Source organism: Microcaecilia unicolor, chromosome 10, assembly GCF_901765095.1.
Source record: "Microcaecilia unicolor chromosome 10, aMicUni1.1, whole genome shotgun sequence".
NCBI lineage: Eukaryota > Metazoa > Chordata > Amphibia > Gymnophiona > Siphonopidae > Microcaecilia > Microcaecilia unicolor.
Window position 1 is genome coordinate 181,409,501 of NC_044040.1, and position 12,109 is coordinate 181,421,609.

The 12,109-nt window shown below is 41.2% G+C and overlaps 1 protein-coding gene across 2 annotated transcripts; it reads right to left on the bottom strand.

Annotated features, from left to right (window-relative positions):
• Positions 1 to 5,328: 5,328 nt before the first annotated feature.
• P2RY13 (purinergic receptor P2Y13) lies at positions 5,329 to 8,929 on the bottom strand. 2 transcript variants are annotated; one of them, XM_030216719.1, is made up of 3 exons: positions 8,833 to 8,929; positions 8,623 to 8,705; positions 5,329 to 6,716 (listed from the first exon to the last, which is right to left on the bottom strand). In XM_030216719.1, exons 2-3 carry the CDS (start codon positions 8,634 to 8,636, stop codon positions 5,702 to 5,704), a joined length of 1,029 nt encoding a protein of 342 aa, XP_030072579.1. In that variant the 5' UTR covers positions 8,637 to 8,705; positions 8,833 to 8,929; the 3' UTR covers positions 5,329 to 5,701. The 2 variants fall into 2 exon arrangements, with proteins under 2 accessions (XP_030072579.1, XP_030072578.1); XM_030216718.1 differs by having other exon boundaries at positions 8,623 to 8,704; positions 8,803 to 8,929.
• Positions 8,930 to 12,109: the final 3,180 nt, after the last annotated feature.

A 12,109-nucleotide genomic window follows, 5' to 3' on the forward strand; every position in this document is an offset into this window, starting at 1 on the left:
TCACTCAATTTACGACAGTTGGGGGCACATTTTATAGCATTCTATAACATTGTGCCTAACTTCTGGGAACGCCCCTGATCTACCCATGCGCCTCCCATAGGTGCGTCCTTTTGAGGTCATTCAATATAAAATTTGGGCACAGATATTATAGAATAGCACCAAGGGCAGATGCATGCACAAATCCAAATTTCCAAATCCAGAAGTCAGTGGCTAAAAATATTCTTCAGTTTAGGAGTTTTCACCCCTATAGTTTATGATCTAGTTTGTCTATCAGCTAATTTTTGAGAGTGAGAAGGATTTATTCTACTATTAATGAGTTTGAGAGATATGCAATAGTCCTTAGGAGTGTCTCCAGTGAGATGTTGAATTCCAAGTGATGTTATAGTATTTGTTGGCTGTGTTGGATGTTTTATATTGGTGTAAGGTTGTATAGTTATGAGTGAGTGGAGTATGTTTGAGTAGAGGTATGTAAGTAATAGGACATAATTTTCTGTATGTTATAATAAGCAGATTAATAAATAATTTTTTTTTAAATTGCACATAGCTGTGATTAGTGAGATACAACTTTTATAAGGCCACAATAAACTGTATAATTTGTGGAGGTGTTTTTGTTCATTCCATGGAACATATTGCTTAGCAGCTGTAACCGGTGGAGCAAGGCAGTCCCAGAACTTACCCAGAAAGCAGCGATATTCAGTCTGCTATCTGGATAACCTAGGACCTCATTATCTGGATATCTTTTTTTTACTGTTGCTTCTGGTTTAAAAAAAAATAAAATTCTGACCACAGCAGCTGAATATTAAAAATATTCACCAGTTGATGTTTTTTTTTTCCTCCATTCTTCCCACCCCAACGGTTGTTGGAAAGAATTATACAAAAGGGGTTGAGAAATGTCTGTCCTTCTGTCTGGACGCAAAATAACTCTCTGCAAATTTAATAGAATGGGATGAAACTTGGCATGTAGGACAAATTAAAAAAAAAAAAAGCACTTTGAGTTTGAAAATGAGCCAAATCAGCTGAGGATTCTGGAGAAATACCCCTCCCCCTTCCCAAAAAAGGCCCAGTTAAAGCGAAACACAGCAATTAAGCAATTGCTCCTTTCAAACTGCCTCTCCCTGTGCTCTATTCTTATCCAAAATGACCCCTGCAATTGTCCACATCCCAAACTATGCCAGCACCACTGCTTTACCACCCTCAAACTCCTAACTATTCCCCTACAACTGCCCCATTACTTTTAAACATACAAAACAGACACACACATGTGTATGTGCAGAGAGGTTGGAAAGAATTCAGTGAGCCATGTTCTGTATACTTTCCCCATTTGTTTAATGGAAATAGTATGTTAAGCCAAATTATGGAATGTTATTGTTTACTGTAAAATATGATTCATGCTGTGAAATCTGGTTTTCATGCTGTGAATTCTTCTGAGACGGTAATTATCTGAAAAAAAATTATGGAAAACTCTCACGGTACCTCTGATTTTTGTTAATCAACCCATAACTATTCAATCAACTTCTCTGACATTAAACTCAATAAAGAGGTTTGCATTCATATTTGATATGTTTTAAATTTTATTCAGTGACTATGGGCATATATATTGGTTTGAAAAACTTTTTGAATCGTACATAAAGCTCACAATAAGCAATAGTTTATTTGGCATATTTCTTCTTGAACGAGTGCAAGTCAGTGCAAAGGCATTTCATAGTTTTTATTTCCTGTAAAGTTTCTGTTCCTGTTCAGATGCATGCAACCCACTATTTGGGGTGGTCTTTCAGTAAACGTGCATACCTTGGTAGCACTGTGCCCTCTAAGCTGAGTGGGAGGCCTCTAACTGCATTGCTGCCAGTAGGGGGTAGTGTGTCAATATTGTGTTTTCAGTTGTTGGGGACAAGCAGAGTCCCAACTCCTGCAGAGCTTGTCTGTCCCTCACTATTGAAAATGTGATGGTGGAACAGCACCCCCCACTGGCAGGACTGTAGATTGGAGGACTCTTGCTCAGTTTAGAGGGAACAGTACCTGTTAGCCCCTCCACACCATTCAAAGAATCCTATCATTCCGGGGCCTTAGAGACACAGAGTACAGTTCAGCGAAAAACCATTTTTTTAAGGATTGGGTTGGTTGTTTTCTCTGAACTTTTATTGAAATACATGGTGGAGATGAAAGCATTAACACAATTCTCCTGTTTGAAACATCCAGCTGAACAGAATATGGTTCAACAGAATATACAGAAGCATTCAGTCTGACAGGAAGGTAGTTCTTGGCCCTCTCCCACTGTATCCTCTCCAGAAATAAGTGTGGGATCATCTATTTATCAGATTCTCCTTGATCTTTGCAATTGTTTAGCTCCTGCTTCTACTCTGAGATGGACACTCTTCAAAACTGTAGACTTCTCAGACAGTGCAGATACCAAATAACAATTTCTAGGTCACTGGTTTAGTAGACCCCCTGAGTCCTCCCAGCACATTGAGACAGCCACCTCTTTCTCTCCTTCTGGTGGCCACTAAGTAGGCCAACATTCTGCTACCTCTTCCTTAACTCCAGTAACTCCCTATAACTTCTAGAGAGGGTGAATATTTATTTATTTATTAGTATTTATTTACCGCCTTTTTGAAGGAATTCACTCAAGGCAGTGTACAGTAAGAATAAATCAAACATGAGCAATAAGCAATTACAGCAGTAAAAATATCCAAATAATACAATGCATGGCATAGAGGAGCATTTTCAAAAGAAACGTCAGAATTTGGACGTTTTACAAAGATGTCCAAATTCCGAAGTGGGGAGATGGTCGTTTTCGAAAAAGATGGATGTCCATCTTTTGTGTTCGAAAATACCATGAACATCCTATGATTTGGACGTTTTGTGATTTGGATGTATTTGATTTTTGGCCATATTCGAACCCCCCCCCCCCCCGTCCAAGTCTAAATGTCCAAAGTCAAGCCATTGGGATGTAGGAGGAGCCAGCATTTCTAGTAGACTAGTCCCCCTGAAATGCTAGGACAGCAGTCGGGCACCCTAGGGGGCACTGCAGTGGACTTCATAAAATGCTCCCTGATACACTTCTCCCTTACCTTGTGAGATGAGCCCCCCCCCCCCAAATCCCCAAAACCCACTACCCCCAACTGTATACCACTACCATAGCCCGTACGGGTGAAGTGGGCAGCTATACAGTGGATACAGTGGGTTTCTGGTGGGGTTTGGAGGGCTCACAGTTTCCTGCACAAGTGTAATAGGTAGTGGGGGTATGGGCCTGGGTCCACCTGTCTGAAGTGCAGTAAACTACTCCAGGGACCTGCATGCTGCTGTCATGGACCTGAGTATGACATCTGAGGATGGCAAGTAATGTTGTTCAACACAATTTTGGGGGGTGGGAGGGGGTTAGTGACCACTGGGGGAGTAAGGGGAGGTGATCCCTGATTCCCTCTGGTAATTTGGGGCACCTTTTTGTGCCTTATTCATAATAAAAACAGGTCTAGCTCAAAACGTCTTAGTTTTAGTGCTGGATGTTTTTGTTTTCTTCCATTATGGCTTAAAGACATCCAAGTCTTAGGGACGCCCAAGTCCCGCCTTGAACACGCCCCCGATATGCCTCCTTGAGATTTGCACGTCCTTTCTATGGACTTTGGAGAAAGACGTCCAAAATGAGGTTTTGATTATACCGATTTGGACATTTCTGTGAGGTGGACGTCCAAATGCCAATTTATGTCACTTTTTGGACGTCCATCTCTTTTGAAAATGAGCCTGATAGTATACTACTTACAATGTCAACACAATACATAATAGAACATTTTGTACAATATGCCTTGAAAACCCCTCCCAAATGGGCTGGTATATGCAAACCATGCAGATGTTGGCATGGATTTGGAGATCATTGCACAGGTAAGGCAATTGTAAAAAACATTTCCATGAGTAAAACAGTATTTATGCAGAGGACCTGGAATCTGCAAAATTATGTGCTTAATGTGGGTAGGCCTGTAGGTGAAAATGTTTAGTTATAGTTGTTAGAAAAGCTCCCAGGGTTGGGGAGGATTTGCACTTGGATGCACATATTTTACTAACAAAAAAAACCCCAAAACATTTCCACAGAGGTTAATAGGTGTAAATGTGAGCAGGAATTTTTTTTTGGTATAATTTTCAAATTGAAAATACTTTTTCAGTTTGAAAGTCTGGTAACATGTACATAGTGAAATACATGCTTTATGCTAATGCATGCAGTTATAAAATTATCAAAGACAAAACACAGGAGAACTGTCCTCCATGGATACAGTACACCAACGCAAAAACAGTGGAGGTGACCAAAAACCCATATCAAGGGTGTCCAAATGGTACTTTATTAATATCTTCACCAAAAATCGACATGACTCGTATTTCGGCCTGTGCGGCCTGCATCAGAAGTTTAGAAGATCAGTTTGATACAACAACTGTACAATCAAAACCCTTATTAGAAGACAAAAATGACAACTTCCAAAGAAGTGTGCAATAAAAGCTAAAACAAAATACAATGGATAATGAACTCAAACTGTCAAGTTAATCAAAATGCTTATTGAAAAAAAAGGACACTATCAAGTTAACCAAAATGTTCAGTTCTAGTGGTATCTTGGGTTTAATTTTTATTTTTATTACATTTGTACCCTGCGCTTTCCCACTCATGGCAGGCTCTATGCGGCTTACATGGGGCAATGGAGGGTTAAGTGACTTGCCCAGAGTCACAAGGAACTGCCTGTGCCTGAAGTGGGAATGAACTCAGTTCCTCAGTTCCCCAGGACCAAAGTCCACCACCCTAACCACTAGGCCACTCCTCCATTTTGGTTAACTTGATAGTGTCCTTTTGATAATAGTTTGCTTTCTTGTTTTAGCTTTTATCACAGACTTCTTTGGAAGTTGTAATTTTTGTCTTCTAATGAGGGTTTTGATGGTACAGTTGGTGTTTCAAACTGATCTTCTAGACTCCTGATGCAGGCCACATAGGTTAAAACACAAGCCATGTTGGGTCTTGGTAAAGATCTTAATAAAGTACCTTTTGGGCACTCTTGGTGTGGGTTTTTGGTCTCCTCCACTGTTTTTATGTTGGTGTTATAAAGGGACCCTTTTACCAAGCTGTGTGAAAAAGGGCCCTGCACTGGCGGTCAGTTTCATTGAATATTGCTGCTAACTGGCCATATCCTAACCAGTGAGGTTAGGGGCAGGCCGGGGCAGAGCATGGGTGGGGCACCTACTTAGCCAGTTAGTAGCGATTTTCAGTCCACTAAGTAAACACATAATGCTGTCCTAACTTTGTGTGCTAAAGTTTACTGGGCTCTGGTCTGAATATTGGCCGGTGCCTTTTTAACTTCTGGGTGACTGCTGATACCCGGATATTCAGTGATGGAAGCCGTGCATGCCCCGGCATTGAATATCCAGGGTCAGGTCAGCCCGCAGCTGTGAGCGGTTCCGAAGCTACATTCCACCGTGGCTGAATATCGGGTGGTGAAGTTTTAAAATACGTTTATGTCAGTTCTGCAGTTTTTTTTCTTTAATAAAATTGCAGGTTAATATAATTTGTCAAGTCACTTTCTTGAGTTATCCATCCAGCCCAGGTAGATGTATCTCCATTTGTCATGGTTCCTCATAATCATGAGAATGCACCTCAGAGTACGATTCTCCTAGAATGTACCCGTGTGGGCTAAAAACATTAGACACTCTGAGCTCATTGTTGGCAAGTTGTCTACACAGTTGTTTGGGTACTGTGTGTGATTTCCTTAGTTGTACTTTTCTCTCTTCCTGTTGAAAACGTAAGGAGCATCTTTCTAAATGGCTTGCATAGGAAGATGTATATCAAAGGATCCATGCAAATATTTGTTGTTGCTAACCACAGCGTGCTTTCTTTAGCAAGGAATAACTGGTTTTGTCTCTTGCAGTCAGCCACTCCGCCGGTCTGACTGAGTGTGTAAGGCACTCGAGTGAAATGAAAGGGAGCAAAACAGATGAAAAACACAGCTACAACAATGAACACCCGACATTTGGTTCTTTTCGTCTTTTGAACGTTCCTGCTTTTGGATTTTGCAAAGGAGTCGTATATTTTCTTGGTAATAATTGTGTAGAACAGAACCATTAGAATGAGAACAGTCCAGAATATAAACTGGCAGATGTAATTTACAGCTTCGTGCCATTTCAGGCCCAACTGATTCTTAAGAGAGGCACATTTCTTCACAGATAATGGTGTTGGAGTTCGGTTTGATAAAATTATGTTCGGCAATGAGAGGCCAAACAGAAATAACCAGACAAGTACTGAGAGGACTTTTGCAAAGGAAACATTATGCAGCCACTTCTTCCCAAATGGCTTGACGATCTTAAGAAATCTGTCCAAGCTGATGAGTCCAAGCAGTGTGATACTAATGTACATGGATTCGTAAAACAGAACAGCTGAAAAACGACATACAAAAGCTTTGAGTTGCCATGGCCCGAGCCCTGAATCGGTTAGAATCTTAAAAGGGAGCATGAGCGTCATTATAAGGTCAGCTATCAGTATGTTCTTTAAATAGACAATGAAAATCGTGGTGCTGGGAATTCTGAAGAATATCAGTCCTGATAAAATGTTCAGTGTGATTCCGGCAAAGAATAGGAATGTGTACATCCATGGAAATACAACCCTTTGAACGCTGGCGTCCCTCTGGCAGTTTCTGGATGACGATCCGTTGGAGATATTGAAAATATCTGAGCTCAGTGTTTGAAGGAAGTAACTGAAATATGAGAAGGGAACTGATTACAGATATGATATTATTTGGCAGTATTTAGCAGAAACAATTGCATTGAGATGCTGTTTTTTTCATGAAAGTGAACAGTATAAGTATGCTCATAACCACTGTTGAGTAGAACAATTTCTTACTATGTCTTATTTTTAAAAAAATCTGTTTCCAAATATGAATTAGAAGGTGACTGATTGTCCACCACTCTGCATCTGGACTAGCTTGCGACACACACTGTAACTTTAACCAGTTCCTTATGCCTTATTTAACTGTACAAAGAACTTGCCTAGAGTTTAGCCACCCATCTATTTATCCCAACGGACTCTGTACCACCCATCTTGTCCCCTTTTTATATATCTGCACTTGGCCCCTCGAATGCATGGTAAGCTTTGATGTAGAAAAAGCATTAATATCGTATCTATGTGATAGGAATGTTCTAATGCGTGCTTATTAGAGATTTCATTAGTATTATGCTGACATCATATTACATCTCTGTGATTTGAATTTCAGTGCTGTTAAATGTGTGTATTTTTGATACTATTTCATGGTTGTGCTATTATTAGGTTTTAATTTGCTGCTCTCAAGTTTACCTCATTTATTGGATTCATGTTGATAGCTGGTCATTTTTATTATTGTTTTTCTGTTAACAAAATTGTAAGTTTTATATTAAACTGTACCTGCTGTACACTGCCTTGTGTGATTCTCTTCATAAAGGCAGTTAATAAATTCCAATAAATAAATCAATAAATAAGATTAAATCCAGGGCATGTCAAAGCAGATAAGCTAGAAAGATTTACAAGTAAATGGCACTCAAAAGTAGGCGCAAAAGAGGAGTGGGAACAGAACCAGGCTGTTCAATAAACAGACCATCTCCGGTCTGTTTATTGAAGAGCCTGGTTCTGTTCAAACTCCTCTTTTCCTCCTGAGATTATTCGTGGGACACCTTTGTTCTTTGTCCACTTCGGTGGTTTTGTTGCTTCACTCAGAATTAGGCGCCAGGAAAAATCCGTGCCAGGTGCTATTCTATAAAGGGTGCTTTGGGCTGAGTGCTCTTTATAGAATAGTGCTTAGCGCCGATTTCCTGCAGCCACCTTTGGGTGCGAGGACTTAACGCCTGCTGAAACCTGCTGAAAATCCTGACCCACAAGTTGGGCACGTAACCCCAGTATTCTATAAGACTGTGCTGAAACCTACCAATGCCTTTCCCTTGGCCATGCCCCCTTTTGGGCTGCATGCAAGACACTCAGGGTGTGCAGCATTATAGCGCATAGTGTCAATAATTGTTAAAGGCTTGTTAACTAATTAGTCTGTACACGGATCTTGGATCCATGCCCAAATTTGAGTGACCTATGTAGAATCCGGGAATAAAGACACAAATTTAAACATAGACCATTTCAACTAGCTGTACATCTTACCCTTGTACTGGAGGATGTGTTTGTAGCTATAGCTAAAAATATTATCTATAATATGTATAAACTGAAAAAAAATGCTTCAAATCTTTGTCCAAGAACAATGATTTATATAGTAAAACGTTTACAGTTCTTGAGTGGAAGAGTAGCCTAATGGTTAAAGCAGCAGCTGAGAATCAATGAAGCCCAATTCAAATCCCACAGCAGGTCCTTATAACCTTGGACAAGTTACTTAACCCTTCATTGCCTCATATACAAACTTAGATTTGCCATGCTTTTGTAGTGTTATTTGAATATTTTTACTGCTGTAATTGTTTATTGCTTATGTTTGATTTATTCTTACTGTATACCGCCTTGAGTGAATTTGTTCAAAAAGCGGTTAATAAATCCTAATAAATAGATTGTGAGCTCTCAGGGTCAAGGTAATACTTACAATTCTAATAAGCAATAATGCGTTCTGATGAATAGCAGTTTTTACAAGGAGTACATACCTAGTTGTGTTCATGTTAATATCCTGACGATCTGCCAAATGTGAAACGAGCTTTACTGTCACCTTCAGAGATACTCCATCCCCTGTTGTAATCCAATGAGAGTAGAAAAAGACTTTTTATACACGTTAAGAAGATTTTCTAAAATATATTCCTTCTTTATTTTTCAAGTTGGTTGCATACCATGCATTCGTAACGCTTTCTAGACTTATGGTTTTGAAATGGCTCCTCTTGTCTAAAACCCCAGTGGTATGTGGTCAGCAGTCTTTCATGTCTAGGAAGAGGTTCTTGGAGGTTTGATGAAAATGCTTTAAGCCTGTAATGGAAACGGAGAGATTACATTAGTTTAGTTAAGCATTAGAAAATAATCTAAGTTTCACAAACAGAAGAAGATTCACTTCTTATTTTTCTTTTCCTGTTTTCTTTTTCGAGAAATGCTTTCTTATGTCTTTCCCAGATCCCTTGTCCACCACTGTTTGGCAATCCAGCAAGGTTCATTTTATGTTTGTTTTTATGTGGAGCTGTATATACATTTTCAAAACTTGGACAGCAGCTAGAATTTTTTGGAGCCAGGGAAAAAAAATGATTTCTTTACTATTTACCTGTTTGCTCTTGTTTACCCTTCCCTGCCTTTTCTTTTCACTTTATGTTTAGCTTATATTGCCTTTAAAAATATATATATATATATTTGTGCTTATACTTTCTTTAACCGTCTCTTCATTCTTTTCCTTCCTACCTGGGCAGATTGTTCTCTTTGTGTGTGTGTGTGGGGGGGGGGGGGGGGGATATTGGAAAATGTTCCCCCCCATTGTCCACTGATGTAAACAAACATTTCATCCCCCTCTGAGTCTTAAAAAGAATATCTTTTTTTTAGGCCAGCAATAGGAGTACCTGCCAGTCCCTGAGTTCCTGTGCCTTTAACTGGTAGACTTGGAGGGGACATACTGCTGCTGGAATTTGTTTTGTTTGAAGGCTTCAATCTGTTAAAACCCAGTGGCTGGCTCTGCCACTGATATGCTCTTAACTCTAAATATTAGCACAGACTGCCACTGCACAAATTGGTTAGTGTCAGGGTGGAACCAGTTCCAGCAGGGATATTTAGCCCACCAACTGGAGAGGCCAATGCAGTGGTTGGGGCTAGTCTGCCATTTAAGGGAATTCAGAAATATAAAAAGGACACAAAGAGGGGCATTTTCGAAAGGGACGTCCAAGTTTCGATTTGGACGTCCTTGCAAAAATTCCCAATCCAGGGGCAGGGAAACCCGTATTTTCGAATCAAGATGGACATCCATCTTTCGTTTCGAAAATACCATCAGGGAGGTCCAAATCCTTAAATTTCGCCATCCCTAGATTTGGACGTCCCTAGACATGGACGTTTCTGATTTTTGGCAATTTTCGAAACCAAGGACGTCTATCTCAGAAGCGACCAAATGCAAGCCATTTGGTCATGGGAGGAGCCAGCATTTGTAATGCACTGGTCCCCCTGACATGCCAGGACACCAGCCGGGCACCCTAGAGGGCACTGCAGTGGACTTCATAAAATGCTCCCAGGAACATAGCTCCCTTACCTTGTGTGCTGAGCCCCCCAAAACTCCCCCAAAACCCACTACCCCCAACTGTACACTACTACCATAGCCCTTACGGTGAAGGGGGGCACATAGATGTGGGTACAGTGGGTTTGTGGTGGGTTTTGGAGGGCTCGCTGTTTCCTGCGCAAACGTAACAGGGGGGGGGGGGATGGTGCTGGGTCCGCAGTGCACTCACCCACTAAAACTGCTCCAGGGGCCTGCATACTGCTGTCATGGACCTGAGTATGACATCTGAAGCTGGCACAAAATATTTTTACAGATGTTTTTTGAGGGTGACCACTGGGGGAGTAACGGGAGTTCATCCCTGATGCCCTCCGGTGATCATCTGGTCATTTCGGGCACCTTTTTGTGCCTTAGTCTTAAGAAAAACAGGTCCGGGTGAAAACGTCCAAGTGCTCGTCAGGGACGTCCTTCTTTTTTTTCGATTATGGGTCAAGGACGTCTAAGTGTTAGGCACGCCCAAGTCCCGCCTTTGCTACGCCTCTGACACGCCCCCTTGGACTTTGGCTGTCCCTGCGATGGAGTGCAGTTGGTGGCTTCCAGCTTTCGATTATTCTGATTTGGATGTTTCTGTGAGAAGGACGTCCATCTTACGATTTATGTCGAAAGATGGGCGTCCTTTTTCGAAAATAAGCCCAAAAGTAAAACAACTGGTCACAGCTGACATAGGTTACCATATGTCTGGTTTTACTCGGACATGTCCTCTTTTTGAGGACACTGTGTGGCATCTGGGTGGGCTTTGCGGACGAATGGGCAGGCAGGCCTCAAAGTGTCCTATCCTCCCCTCCCTTTCTTTACCTTATTATCGTGGCCGAGTGGTCTAGTGACCTTTTTGGGGTGGGAATGAGCCCCCTCTTTCCTGCCCGGTGTGGCTGCAGACCTGCTTTGTTCCTGGCGCTGAGAGTTCAAGTGGCGTCCTCACTAGACTTCTGTAGAAGTCTTAAAAGGTCACTGCTTGGTATAGGAGGGGGAGGGGATGTGAATGGAGTCATGTGGGTGGAGGGAGGCTGGAAAAAAGATTGGAGAGCGGATATACATGGGGGGGAGAGAGAGGGGAATCTGGCTTTCTAGGTGTGGGGCAAGGGTGTGATGGGGCGGGGGAGTGACAGGGGCGGGGTATGATGGATGCGGCGCGGTGATATTTTGTATCCTCTCTTTTTTTCTCACAGCAAATATAGTTAACCCTAAGCTGACAGCATAAACCATAATAAATTTAAAAATCCTTTAAATTTGAAAGTAAACTCTACAGCAGGTAAAATAGATAAAAAGAAAAGAATAAAATAATCACGATAAGAATAAAACCAGTTAAAAGATGAGTGAAAAAGCCATGTCTTCATTTTCTTTCCAAAATTCATATCATTTCCTATCAACTGAATTTTTTTCATTATGCATGACAGAGTTCTGGAATAGCATAGCAAAATGTCTTTTGTGTTAATGCTACTACTGTAAACTGAAAAGTTGCTTTTCTTTCTTTCTTTAGTTTTTTTAAAGCCCGTTTTGTACAAAGACATAGCACCTGTTAAGGCTACCTCCCCCCCCCCCATCTTGGGCCAAACTGAGAGCAGGTGGGGGCTCCCACACCTTGCAGGCTGAAGATTTGGCTGACTTGTATCAGCACAACTGAAAGAGCTGCATTGGTTCCCTATCATGTCCCGCATTACCTTCAAACTTTGTACACAAGATACTCTATGGTGATCCCCTGGTTATATGATTGGCCTAATTGATCTACCAGCCAGGAATAGTTTCAGCTCATCTCGTACCTATATGAATCTTCACTATCCTAATTGCATTGGCCTTAAATATAAGACGACCTACGCGTCCAATTTCACCTATTTAAGTACCCAAATGTGGATTGCATTACCAAAAGCAGTGAAAACGATACATGACCATCTACAATTCAG